We start from the raw sequence: 11,595 nt of genomic DNA on the forward strand, positions 1-11,595 counted from the left end.
TACAAGGTATTTTGATTAAAAACTTACTTTTTCAACTGGTGTTCTGAAGTTCTCTATATAGAGAGCTTATTATTATTATGATTGTTATTTTTGTAGACATTTGAATCTTCTTTTCAACGAAATTTTATTATTACCTGATTGCAGGTTCCTGCACAAGTTTCTTCTTCGTTTAATACCCCTTGCCTGCATTTTCAAGGGACTTTAATGACGCTAGCTTATATTGCGAAAATAATTAATTCCAACCACATAACCTTTGCTGTTGAAGGTTGATACTTGACAAAACTCGAAAAATACAAAAATTGATATTCACAAAATGTAAGTGAAGCTATAGTCGCTCTAGTCGCTGGGTTTCCCTTCTCAGCTTCAACGTCGTCATCCGCAGGATTTTGACCTGTTCCGCCTGTCGCTTCAGCCGTTGATTCAATGGTACATCGTCTTGGTTCGAGAGTGTACGATTCGGCGAATCTTCTTCCTCCTGCAATTTCGTAGATTTAACCAAACGCTCTGAAACGGATAAGCAGTTGTAGCTTTTTTAAAAGTCAGTTGAGAGAGGAATTATATCGTCACTTACTTATGGCGGGTACGTAGAAACAAGAAAGTGCCAACGTTTCCAGTAAACAAAACAAAACTATAAAAAGTTGAGGAGTGATCTTGTGATCCCAAATAGCGCCAACAACAGTATCTGGACCAACGTGTGCACAAATCGACTGGTTGCGATCGCTAACGGCAAACAACGAATGCGTATAAAGCTGAACACCGATCAACATTGTGTTCCAAATTGATACAATCTGGAGCGGAGCCTTTCGATAGCAGGTCATATCCCGATAGAGACAGAAGTTCTGATTGATCAATCGTTGGCAGGGTGGCTTTATCAGCTCATGCTGGGCATATGTCCCTATCCAGAATACCATTCTCCAGTAGACAATGGCGAAATAGAGATGACAAAGACTATCGCCAGTGGATTGCGGTGGCCATAGGATAAAAACTAGCCCAACGATCGTTACTGCCCCCGACAGAATCCAGTGAATGCTAGAGAACAAAAACGAAACGATGGATTTAAACGGAATGATACTACCACAGTAAGGGTATGGTATGACTTACCTAAAACTAACGATCAACAAGCTTGGCCGAAAGTTCCCGTCGCAGAGGTTATCCGGTTCATTCAGAACACTTTGTTGTCTTAACAGCGAGGAGTCGGGAGACTTGGATGCCTCAGCTATTGGTGCAATTGACCTTGGAGGTACTTTAAATGGGGGATGCGCTGTTGCTTTAAATGTTGATGAACCTTCACCCTGCTTTCGTTCGATCTTGTCCATCGCAATCAACTGCCTGGTTCCTTTTCAAAGATGAAACAATGAAACAGAACATGTCGACAACTGGTATAATCACACAGGGGCTAATGCCATATTCGTTTTCATTCTGGTGGTGCACCGGTAGTGCACCAAGTGCTGTCAAAGCGTTTTTTTTATATGAAGATGACAGCAGTTGGTGCACAACCATCTTTCCACCAGATGAAAACGAATATGGCATAAGATCGTATCACTTTAGGGGGAAGGGGTTATACGATGCAGTTTCACCCAGATATAGGTATCTATAGATTCAAAATTTTACAATAGAAAATTGACGATTTTACAATAGAAAGTTGACGATTCCAATAAAGCTATTTAAGCTTACAGTTCATCGTTTGATGAGTTTAAGAGATACCTTTTATAGATTCTGTTTTTATGATGTCCTTTTTGAGTTATCGAATAACCGTGTAGTCGCGTAGAATGCTATTGCTCGGTTGAATTGAAGGTTGGGTTAACTCGAAGCTCATATGGGGCCCACCAACCGTCCTAGTCCGTCGAGCACTATCTTAACGCTACCCTAAACTGGTGCTTCAGAACCCTCGGGCTCTGTTGCCGCTATCCTTTTCTAAGCTATTCTACTCGCATTTAAAATTTTCCTCTTCTGTCCCCCGTTCTGTTTTTCCTTTCCGGGTCAGCCAGGCGCTCATAAACCCATAAACAAACAGAAAATCGTCTACTCTAATATTTTTCAGGTGATCTTACCTACACAAGCCATTTTCGATGAAATCATGTTTTGGTGGTGGGCTACAAGGTAAGGTATCTCAAAAAGCACTGTGGACATATTAAGGGAAAAAAATCACTTTACAGATTTTCGAGTGAATAACAAAGAAGATGAATTTTATTGTAACTTAATACATGAAACATTTGATTAACGATGAAAAACAACAAAATAAATACAAAATAATTTTGTATCCTAAATATTGGTGAATTGTGTGCTCTCAGCATCGAGTATCATTGATCTACGCTTGTAGACTCGGAAGCCTCTACGGTGTGTGTCAACTCTTCGACGCGCTTTCGAAGCTTGGTATTTTCAACATCTTCGAGCCGTAACTGGTCGGCCGATTTCTGCAACTCGAATTTCAATTCTTCAGAATCATCTTGATGCAATGTAATTATTGCGCTCGGTGGAAGTGTTCTCATGGTTGGTTGCAGAACCATTGCATTGGGGGAGTAATTCCACAGTTTAACTGTAAATCATTAGGGTAGCGTTAAGACATTCAATAATATATGATGTAATAAAACAATTACTTACTCAAAGTCGGGAAGTAAAACAACGAAAGCGACGCCGTTTCCAGCCCAATGAAAATCGTCATGAACGTCAGGGCGAAACCATTCGAGCGGGCACAGGCATTGTCTTCCGTGAGGAATCCCTTGGTGGAGTACTGCTGGAGGAAGATCAACAAAGCCTTCCAGAAGGAAACAATCTGAAGCGGACGCTTTCGGTAGCTGGCAAGTTTGTAGTATAGGATGGGATCATTTTTCAGCAACCGCTGACAGGACGGCTTGGTCAGATCGTACATTGCATAGGTTCCGAAACAGTAGCCCACCTGCAGGTACATGAGCAGAAAGTACGAGTCGCAGATGTTGTCATTATTTTTGGAACGAACCGCGCCTGTGGTGAAAATTATTCCAGTGACGGCAATGGCGATTGCCGTTAGCCAGTGCAAGCTGAAGGAAAGTGGGTCCACAAATAAGTTCTATTGTTTTAATCGATTTCCACAACTTCTTACCAAAATACTTTAATCATCAATCTTGGACGATGCAGATCTTCACAGGTTTTATTTGTGCATTGTTCATGTTGATTGACAACCGTTTCTCCATGAATTTCTGAACTGTTCACAATTTCACTAAAGATGTTTCGTGAAACTTCTGCCATGCTTTTCTAGTTTTGGTGATTTGCTCAAAGCCTACCTTATAACCAATTGAGGTTACACGATCGACTGACTTTTATTGTTCGTCTACCCAAGGGCCTTGTTTGATAGACCATCTATTATACCCTTTATACCAGTTGTTGCTGTTTTGTTACTTTTGTTATTGTTCACCATCGATGGCTGTCATGATAAGTCGAGTGTTGAAGGAAGCTACCGGAAATGTCTTTCGCAAAAATGATCGCCTATCGATCCTCAATGCCGCTGGGATCGGTCGGTTGTGAAGGCGTTTCAACCACTCAACGGCTGCTGGATGAGCAGTCCCTATTCCCAACAATCGCTGGTGATCGAGACATCTCAAAGATAAACTTCCAGCAAATCAAAACCGTACAAGGATTCTGGTAAGTGTTGCTATCATTCAGAGATTCAGGGGCAGACCTAAAGACCTTAAATCAATATCTTTTCAGGGTTCAACTGGTCGCTTCACTTTCGCTTACTCTCACTGGTTTGTTCTTCTCGTTTTATGGTTGTTTTTCCGGTCGATACTGTTCCGGTTATTATACGATGTTGCAGTTACGGGCAGCCCTTTGGATCATCACTTACGTAAGTGCCCAGTAGCTGCCTCAAGGCCAGGTATCTCTGTAGCTCTATGTTTATCTCTGTAGATCGTTCACCAGTTCATCAAAAGTAGACACAATCGGTTGAAGCTTCTCGGTTATCATGAATTCTTACACAGTACATATCGCTACAAGCGAGCGCCCTTGCAATTGGTTTCACTTTTCAACATGTTAACTCTAACCGCTCACAGCGCTGCACTGGAGATCTTCGGACCCGAAATATTTCTCGATTGTAACGCCAAGGGCTTGTCAACGACATTGGCCATCACCGTCCTCAGCGCACTGGAATTTTTACTATTGCTACTAGTCCATGTTACGTATATCGGTATGGCTACTATACCTTCTTTCATAGACCTTGATCACGAAAACCAATCTGTGCATTTCAGTGAAAGTATGCGTATTCAACGCATTGCAGCAGCCTCCGGATGCTCTCGTCGCGCAAACCGACAACGGTCCTGCTGGTGGGAGGTGTCCAACGATCATCAATAACCAGGAACAACCGCTAGGGCCGGAGGAGTTCATTACCCAACAATTTCTGATGATTGCCAAACGGATGGATGACAATCGGCACCTGCAGGATAAGATCCGCGAATATCGCTCGACGGCCCCGATGATCAACAGCGAATCGACGCACCTCTCGATGGCCAATCAATCGTTGATTGAACTTTGATTAAGTTTCAAGATTAAGTTTTTTGTAATAAAAAAAAAGAAAATGTTCAATTCAATTACAAGTTTTGATGAAATGATTGTCAGTTTTGAGTATTCAAGTTCATATAACTTTTCGCAGTTGAAGCAACTATCCAAAAGGCAATAATCTCTTGACTTCGGTAGATGGATAACGCGCTTTCGGTTGCGATTTTGAGTTGTCTGAGGTAGGTAGCAAGTCTTGAACGAAGTAATCGTCTTAACGCAATAAAGTTGTTTAAGACATCGATGTTATAACCTTGTTTATCGGGCTCTAATGCATAGTCCTGAACATTTGGTTGAGAAAATGAGGCTCAATTCGCAGATCATGCATTTTGGGATACCATAAGTGTCGCGACACTCATGGTCTAAGGAGGCTTCCTTGGGTGTTCCAGGGAAAATTATAATTTCTTTAAACCAAGCAAAACTTCCTGCAGCAAACGGGTCGATTTTTCATGGGGCGTTAAAACACAAAAATACTAAGGGTTTTACATTCTAATCTTATTTATTGAATTTATCTCGTGTGGAAAAATATCAACTTTGAAACGTGATAATGATGGCAAATCAATATTCAGCAAAACAAGGAAACAAGCATCGTAAGACAATCAACCCAGAATTTACACCTAAAACAATCACCTTGCGAAAATTAGTTGGCCGAAGTGGATGGCAACGAACCACTGCTTTGCGGCTGGTTTCTCCGGTTTCTCTTACAATCATCGATCTGTTCCCGCAGCTTCCGGTTGTCTTCCTCGCGTTGTTTAAGCTTTTCCTGCTGGCGACGCAGCAGCTCCCGTGGATCGATTTCGAACGAGCCCCGGTGTAGAACGATTTGATCGTCAACCGGTATCATCACATCCGGCGGTAGCTGGAGGTTGTTGAAGATTTGTACCTGAACAATATAGGCAAGGAATATTGGCGTTAGCACAGCACATTCCAGCAGGCAGATCATGTTGACTGCGACAAAGAGCGAGAACCCATCCACGGAGCAGTCATCGAACAGCTCATCTCGAAAGATTTGCAACAGGATTGTATGAACGGTCAAGATGATCACGTTGCAGTAGGACACTATCTGAAGTGGGGTGTGATTGTACGAATGCGTTTTCTTAAGAAACGAGGCGTAACCATCGGTTTTCAGCCTTTTGTGTTGCAGTTTCAGCATCCAATGACCAAACTGAAACAATAGATAAAGCCAATACGTGAGATAGGTTAAGGATGATGACCTTGAATAGATAGTCGTTCTTACATAAACCATGACCCAAAATATGGATCTGATGTACAGCATGCCGTAATACCCGTTACAGGAATTGCTCTGACTCAAACCTATTCTTTCAAGCAGCAGACCAGCTTGGGTCATCCCTAAAGATGTCGCCATAAGCACACTTAAAAAAACAAAGAAGAAGTTAAAATCTCCTGAAATACTTCTTCGATCGAGCTCAATCTGTTACCAAACAATGGGAATAGTCTTCAATGGCTTGAAGTGGATTTTCCATTCGCTGACGGATTCTTCCTGCTGGCGCTCGTAGCCAAATTGCTGCCTAATTTCTTCCATAAACTTCATGGTCCACGTTCTGTCTTGGACACGCACTATACAACACAATAGGTTCGATATATGGAAAGGTCAGTTTCCAGCAGCTAAGCATCCAATCCAATCCAAGTAAGTAGGACAATTAGACCACATCGTGGAGAGTAGCCTTCAATAGTGAACTTAAAGTAGATCAATTTGGCTTCTTGTCATGATTGTCTGCTATTGTTCTGGGTCCAGTGCGATGCACTCGATGAGAGTAATCATACAATTCATCCGCTAGTTTGTTCCCTAGTGGCCGAGTGATTGTTTATTAACATTTTGTCCATTGTTTAATTGACCGACGGAAATGCTCAAAATAGATATTGCTGAAACAGTGGGGAATTTGGTAAATCGCGGACAGGACGAGCCCGATGCCGTACCAAGCAGTGATCCCGCTTCAGCGAAATATCACGTGTACTGCGGTGGAACTTTTAGACCGGAATTTATGCGGCAGATATTTCTGTAACTGTTTGTTCAATTTTCGTGAGCTTTGTCACCTATTCTCAATTTATTCTAGAGTTCACTGGCTGACAGCACTTGGCGTTCTAGGGACCGGAATATACTTAATGATTGAGCAACCCACCTGTAATAAGTACGGTCTATTGTTACTGCTAGAGTGCGGCTACTGCATGCTTACCCCGTTTCTTCTGAATTCGATCAAACGAGACTGTAGGTCGTTGAAGAAAAGCAATCCCGACCTGCGCCTTCTTCTGCAACGCTACAGAACCAAACCGATTGAGATCGTCTTTGGATTCAAGGGGATACTATTGGTCATGCAGAGTATTGTCAGCGTAAATTTTCTCGCATCAAACTGCAACACTTTTGACGAAATTTTCTGGCCGTTTATGGTGATCTTCATCGGGGTGGAAACTTTTTGTCTGTCATTGTTTTACGTTCCGGCTGTTGGTAAGAGTTTGATTTTTTTTCTTGCTCTCAACTTTGAAACCGTACTTCACCTTTTCAGTGACCTTGTCCAAATGTATAGCTAAACAGGCTAAATCGGCTGAACCACAACAGGAGATGCCAGTGACGGCCGATCAGCCAACTACCCAAAAAGAATTGGTAGATGCACTTCTACAATTGACAATACTCATCAATGAAACAGAGATGTGTCGTGACGAAATGGAGAAGTGCTTATGCAAACTACAACAGCAATCTTAGAAAATTTATTTGATTATTCAATTGTTGTCTGTTCAACGGTAGATAATAATAAACTTAATATTAGAGAGTAAAATGGATTTAATTCATCTAAAATTTTTGATTTTATTAAAATTAGTTACATGAATTCAATTAAATTAAATTTTTAAAAGCTATCTCGTCTCATTTTATAAAATGTCTTCAGACAATTTTTCGCAGCCGGTTTCATCTAGAGTGATACTTCGGACCAGTTTCCGTTTGTTTCTTTTGAGTTCTTCCTCCACTTGTTTTAAACGTCTTGAATTTTCCCGTAGTAGTTCGAGTAATATAGTCTTGCTCAGTTTATCATCCTCGCTGGACGCTACCTTAGTTTTCAAAATTTTCGGACCCCGAAACAACATTCCCAGCAGTTGAACTACGGTGATAAAAAAATATTACTCGGACTAGTTAACAGTTATCTTTTTGTGCACTTACCAACAGCCGGAACATAATACGCCGACAGGCAGAACGTTTCCAGTCCAATAAATAGAACCATAAAAAGTCAGGTAGATTCGCCTAGGCTGTCACAGTCAACTTTCATGAAGTTCTCGCTGGTGATACCCTGCATTCCCAGCAGTATGGACTTAAATCCGGTAACGATGGCGAGCGGTTTCGATCGGTAACTTTTGAGCATATCGTACAGTTGGCGATCCCGATCGAACAGCTTTCGACAGTCCGATTTGATCGACTTGAGCAAAACATCCGTAAACAGCCAATAGCCGGCCTGCAGGTATATCAACAGCGAGTACCGTTGGCAAGTAGGCTGGCTGCGCATGAAGTACACTCCGGCTCCGAATATACCCAACGCCACGAACCAATGGATGCTGGTTGTTGTTTTATAAGGTTACATCATTACATATGCAATAAAGAAGGTGTAAACAACTGATGTAACTTACCAAAATATTTTCAGCACAAGTCCCGGACTAAAAGTATGCTCACATCTTGATCCATCCGATCGAATTGACTCATCTCCGTCGCTAGGAAATTCTGATTCTGATTTTTGTGTATCTGCTCTATTGTTTAGAGGTTTTTCCAAAAAATCAATAATTTTAGAAATATCCATCACTTGCTCGGTAAAAGTACTGCTGCTAATCTGTTTACTCCTATATTATCTACTTTTATACGTAGATCTCATTCGAATTGAATGATGAACTCTCCAAAGATTACGCCACAAGAGGCATTGGTTAATGATACCAATAACCACGAGTTGCTATTATCTCTCTCGGGATAACTCCATTTTGTTTCACGCCATGTCTTGATGTTAAGAAATCCTACGGAAGTGGTTGCTGTGGCGGGCGCGAGTTGTTCTGAAAGCGTTGCAAAAAAAAAAAACGAATCAACTTGTTATCTGCTTGGAACAGAGGAACGATAAAACATTTGGTCCTTCGAACCGGATTGGCAATGGTTTGAGAAAGCGTTTCACTTGGCATACCTACAATTTAAAAACATCGTGTCGTGTGTCTCGAACAATGCCACCTCTCTGAAATTATGAACTTTCGCATTGTTAGTTGGACTTGGTGCAAAATTTTGTGGTCGTAGTTATCTGTACAAAGTTTAACCAAAAAGTAGTTTGCGTGTAGAAATATAACAGATTTTACACTTATCAGAAAAATCGTATAAATCTCGCAGTGCGCTGTTCAATTTCGTGAGGATCATGATAAGTATTCTGTAAAATCAACAAGACATTTTGAGTGACTCAAAAATATCAAATTTATAAGTTTGACAGGTTGTCAAAGATATACCACGTTAAGTTCTGGAATCCCTCAAAATAAGTTTTTTTAAGTACTGGATGTGAAAAAAAAATTTACAGGAATTAATAATAAACATTTCAATTCCTTACATTTTTTCAGAAAATCCAAAAAGTGATAAGAAACAAGGTCAAGGCGGAGCACGTGTCTACAATATCCTGGATTTTGTTCAGCGAAGGATAATTATTAGTAGGGAGAATCTTGTAAGTATTCCTTAATTTATCTCAAAAATACAGAAAAAGTGGGGCCTACATTGGTCACACACGTGCTAGCACGGAGAATAAAGTATAGTTTTTCCAACTATATTCCGCCTATATTGAACTATATTTCTGATTAATTCTCGGCTAACTATAAATATTAAACTTTGAACTATATATATAATAGATGATCTGGTTGATTTTTTGCATCCAACTATACATATGATAGATTAAATTATAGCCGTATGATTGATTTTGTGCATTCAACTATACATATGATAAATTCAACTATAATCGTATGATTGATTCTATGCACTTAACAATAAGTATAGTAGATTCAACTATACTAATATAATTGATTCAATCATAAATATTATAGATTCAAATATACTAATATAATTGATTCAATCATAAATATTATAGATTCAACTATATCTATATGATTGATTTTTGGCATTCAACTATATGTATATTATTAAGATTACTATAATACAGTTGGCTTTAAGTTTTGTTCTATCGCTACATTAAAATTAATTTTATGTTTCTAGCAATTTTTAAATTTATTTTAAATCACTCATTCGTCATCCAGTTCGGATACATCAAGGAGGTACTATGGAAACAGCATGCTTGTTCGGTCTGACTCCAGTGACGTTGTTCGAAGGCCCTCCGGAAGCTTCCAGTGCGGAACCAGTAAGCACATTTGACCCGAACTATAGATTTGCGAATGATTTCCTGCAAAAAAAAATCTTATCTATCACTGATTTAATAAAAATGGGACAAGACTCACGGAGTTATTTTGGCTTCCGGCAGACAGTGACTAAATTCTTCCACCATCTCATCTTCTCGGAACCGGTCCCCACCGCCATCAAATGAGATGCACATCCAACAGATGAACTTTACCCTGTCCGAGGATCCCGGCAATGGTAAACAAGAAAACAAAATTATGTTTAATTGTGGTGCTGCATTATAAAGCAAATAAATTTAAAAATCTCACCCATCGTGCTACTCAGGACACACTACTTGCCGTAGTTGGTGCGACAACCAGCGCCTCCGCTCCCTGGTGGCCAACGAGGACCATTTCGAGCCGGACAACGACAATCGGTGCCACCCAGCCAACAAATCCTCCAGCGGCATCGATTCCTTCGTTTTGATTTGAGCTGCTGCCGCATCTGGATTGAATTGACCTAAAGGGAGGAAAAAATTTGCCGCAAGTTTATTTAAAAAAAGCAAATGTATGCACCTTCGCTAATTACCTTTTGTTTTTGCCATAGGTAAACACCCAGCCACCTGCTGCTGAAGGCACTCTGACTACACTTATGTAAATACATTTTTATTCAAGTATCACACAATCAATCATAACAATATAATTTTATTTACTATATTTATAGTTCAAAACCTAGAATTAATCATACATTTGTAGTTGAATCTATCATACTTACAATTGAATCAATTATACCATTACAGTTGAATCTATCATATTTACAGTTGAATCAATTATACCACTACAGTTGAATCTGTTATATTTATAGTTGAATGCCTAAAATCAATGATACAATTGTAGTTGAATCTATCATATTGACAATTGAATCAATTATACCACTACAGTTGAATCTATCATATTTACAATTGAATCAATTATACCACTACAGTTGGATCTATTATATTTATAGTTGAATGCCTAAAATCAATCATACAATTGTAGTTGAATCAATCATATCTACAGTTGAATCAATTATACCATTACAATTGAATCAATTACACCATTACAATTGAATCTATTATATTCAAAGTTGATTGCATTATGTCAATCAGCAGGTTGTAGTTGAATCTATTGTATTTATAGTTGAATGCATAGAATAAATCATACAGTTGAATGCAATATATTGATAGTTGATTGCGTAAGGACAATTAGAAGTTTGTATTTGAATCTATTATATAAGAAGTTGAATGCGAAAAAATCAACTGCATTTCGATTATTGGTATAACAAGCTGAAATAATTGGAACAACTGTCGTCTTTTTTCTCCGTGAGAAAGCATGAATAACTTATACCGATTTATGGAATCGTCTTGAAAGCTTTCCGTAGTTGTATTTTTTTATGAATGTAACCATTCTGGTAGTCTGGAAGGAACATCTTAAACAAAAGCTCGACATATCTACATATCATACTTTCAAAACCACGTAGGATCAACAGAATTTAAACTCCCAAACACTGCCAGCTGACGCCGACACGTTGGATAGTTTGTTTACAATCGTGTCTCTGAACAAATGATCATTGCAGACGTTCCACAAGGATCAATTCTAAGTCCAGTTTTCTAAAGCAGGCGTAATTCGGAAAATGATCCTACCCTATGGAGAGTAAATAAATTGTGATCTTGAATAAAAGCAATCAAT

General features: G+C 39.5%; 6 protein-coding genes and 1 long non-coding RNA gene across 9 annotated transcripts; 2 read left to right on the top strand and 5 right to left on the bottom strand.

The window, feature by feature from the left end:
• Positions 1–107: 107 nt before the first annotated feature.
• On the bottom strand, positions 108–1,500 carry LOC129738543 (uncharacterized). The gene is made up of 3 exons (XM_055729762.1): positions 1,102–1,500; positions 572–1,029; positions 108–504 (listed from the first exon to the last, which is right to left on the bottom strand). Exons 1-3 carry the CDS (start codon positions 1,314–1,316, stop codon positions 326–328), a joined length of 852 nt encoding a protein of 283 aa, XP_055585737.1. The 5' UTR covers positions 1,317–1,500; the 3' UTR covers positions 108–325.
• Positions 1,501–2,182: 682 nt separating this feature from the next.
• Positions 2,183–3,297, bottom strand: LOC129739202 (uncharacterized). Its single transcript, XM_055730627.1, has 3 exons — positions 3,080–3,297; positions 2,602–3,017; positions 2,183–2,536 (listed from the first exon to the last, which is right to left on the bottom strand). Exons 1-3 carry the CDS (start codon positions 3,223–3,225, stop codon positions 2,301–2,303), a joined length of 798 nt encoding a protein of 265 aa, XP_055586602.1. The 5' UTR covers positions 3,226–3,297; the 3' UTR covers positions 2,183–2,300.
• Positions 3,298–3,303: 6 nt separating this feature from the next.
• LOC129739201 (uncharacterized) lies at positions 3,304–4,510 on the top strand. Of its 2 annotated transcripts, none has more exons than XM_055730626.1 (4): positions 3,304–3,618; positions 3,791–3,820; positions 4,026–4,159; positions 4,221–4,510. In XM_055730626.1, the coding sequence occupies exons 1-4, from the start codon at positions 3,440–3,442 to the stop codon at positions 4,502–4,504; spliced, it is 627 nt and encodes a 208-aa protein (XP_055586601.1). In that variant the 5' UTR covers positions 3,304–3,439; the 3' UTR covers positions 4,505–4,510. The 2 variants fall into 2 exon arrangements, with proteins under 2 accessions (XP_055586601.1, XP_055586599.1); XM_055730624.1 differs by having other exon boundaries at positions 3,321–3,618; positions 3,685–3,820; positions 3,883–4,159.
• A 494-nt stretch (positions 4,511–5,004) lies between these two features.
• Positions 5,005–6,222, bottom strand: LOC129739914 (uncharacterized). Its single transcript, XM_055731467.1, has 3 exons — positions 5,964–6,222; positions 5,762–5,897; positions 5,005–5,689 (listed from the first exon to the last, which is right to left on the bottom strand). Exons 1-3 carry the CDS (start codon positions 6,074–6,076, stop codon positions 5,165–5,167), a joined length of 774 nt encoding a protein of 257 aa, XP_055587442.1. The 5' UTR covers positions 6,077–6,222; the 3' UTR covers positions 5,005–5,164.
• Positions 6,223–6,243: 21 nt separating this feature from the next.
• On the top strand, positions 6,244–7,303 carry LOC129739915 (uncharacterized). Its single transcript, XM_055731468.1, has 3 exons — positions 6,244–6,544; positions 6,600–6,988; positions 7,047–7,303. Exons 1-3 carry the CDS (start codon positions 6,390–6,392, stop codon positions 7,241–7,243), a joined length of 741 nt encoding a protein of 246 aa, XP_055587443.1. The 5' UTR covers positions 6,244–6,389; the 3' UTR covers positions 7,244–7,303.
• A 99-nt stretch (positions 7,304–7,402) lies between these two features.
• Positions 7,403–8,467, bottom strand: LOC129759613 (uncharacterized). Of its 2 annotated transcripts, XR_008740204.1 has the most exons (3): positions 8,155–8,467; positions 7,694–8,082; positions 7,403–7,634 (listed from the first exon to the last, which is right to left on the bottom strand). XR_008740204.1 is itself a non-coding variant. In XM_055757168.1 (2 exons), exons 1-2 carry the CDS (start codon positions 8,319–8,321, stop codon positions 7,761–7,763), a joined length of 489 nt encoding a protein of 162 aa, XP_055613143.1. In that variant the 5' UTR covers positions 8,322–8,467; the 3' UTR covers positions 7,403–7,760. The 2 variants fall into 2 exon arrangements, 1 of the variants encoding a protein (XP_055613143.1); XM_055757168.1 differs by having other exon boundaries at positions 7,403–8,082.
• Positions 8,468–9,305: 838 nt separating this feature from the next.
• On the bottom strand, positions 9,306–11,220 carry LOC129739673 (uncharacterized). Its single transcript, XR_008735938.1, has 5 exons — positions 10,660–11,220; positions 10,457–10,599; positions 10,198–10,387; positions 9,991–10,104; positions 9,306–9,935 (listed from the first exon to the last, which is right to left on the bottom strand). It is a non-coding gene; the product is annotated as an uncharacterized LOC129739673 (long non-coding RNA).
• Positions 11,221–11,595: the final 375 nt, after the last annotated feature.

Source organism: Uranotaenia lowii, chromosome 1 (genome assembly GCF_029784155.1).
Source record: "Uranotaenia lowii strain MFRU-FL chromosome 1, ASM2978415v1, whole genome shotgun sequence".
In the NCBI taxonomy this organism is placed as follows: domain Eukaryota; kingdom Metazoa; phylum Arthropoda; class Insecta; order Diptera; family Culicidae; genus Uranotaenia; species Uranotaenia lowii.

Bases quoted from the DNA above. Each gene is read 5' to 3' on its own strand.
- LOC129738543 (XM_055729762.1), bottom strand. From the start codon at position 1,316: ATGGACAAGATCGAACGAAAGCAGGGTGAAGGTTCATCAACATTTAAA. The intron at 1,030-1,101 runs GTAAGTCATACC...TTTGTTCTCTAG, and splicing joins TTGTTGATCGTTAGTTTTAG to CATTCACTGGATTCTGTCGG. The intron at 505-571 runs GTAAGTGACGAT...TATCCGTTTCAG, and splicing joins TTTCTACGTACCCGCCATAA to AGCGTTTGGTTAAATCTACG.
- LOC129739202 (XM_055730627.1), bottom strand. From the start codon at position 3,225: ATGGCAGAAGTTTCACGAAACATCTTTAGTGAAATTGTGAACAGTTCA. The intron at 3,018-3,079 runs GTAAGAAGTTGT...ACTTTCCTTCAG, and splicing joins TTGATGATTAAAGTATTTTG to CTTGCACTGGCTAACGGCAA. The intron at 2,537-2,601 runs GTAAGTAATTGT...AATGATTTACAG, and splicing joins GTTTTACTTCCCGACTTTGA to TTAAACTGTGGAATTACTCC.
- LOC129739201 (XM_055730624.1), top strand. From the start codon at position 3,440: ATGTCTTTCGCAAAAATGATCGCCTATCGATCCTCAATGCCGCTGGGA. The intron at 3,619-3,684 runs GTAAGTGTTGCT...ATATCTTTTCAG, and splicing joins AAAACCGTACAAGGATTCTG to GGTTCAACTGGTCGCTTCAC. The intron at 3,821-3,882 runs GTAAGTGCCCAG...TTATCTCTGTAG, and splicing joins CCCTTTGGATCATCACTTAC to ATCGTTCACCAGTTCATCAA.
- LOC129739914 (XM_055731467.1), bottom strand. From the start codon at position 6,076: ATGAAGTTTATGGAAGAAATTAGGCAGCAATTTGGCTACGAGCGCCAG. The intron at 5,898-5,963 runs GTAACAGATTGA...TGTTTTTTTAAG, and splicing joins AAGACTATTCCCATTGTTTG to TGTGCTTATGGCGACATCTT. The intron at 5,690-5,761 runs GTAAGAACGACT...CTATTGTTTCAG, and splicing joins TATTTTGGGTCATGGTTTAT to TTTGGTCATTGGATGCTGAA.
- LOC129739915 (XM_055731468.1), top strand. From the start codon at position 6,390: ATGCTCAAAATAGATATTGCTGAAACAGTGGGGAATTTGGTAAATCGC. The intron at 6,545-6,599 runs GTAACTGTTTGT...AATTTATTCTAG, and splicing joins TTTATGCGGCAGATATTTCT to AGTTCACTGGCTGACAGCAC. The intron at 6,989-7,046 runs GTAAGAGTTTGA...TCACCTTTTCAG, and splicing joins GTTTTACGTTCCGGCTGTTG to TGACCTTGTCCAAATGTATA.
- LOC129759613 (XM_055757168.1), bottom strand. From the start codon at position 8,321: ATGGATATTTCTAAAATTATTGATTTTTTGGAAAAACCTCTAAACAAT. The intron at 8,083-8,154 runs GTAAGTTACATC...AACAACAACCAG, and splicing joins CTTGTGCTGAAAATATTTTG to CATCCATTGGTTCGTGGCGT.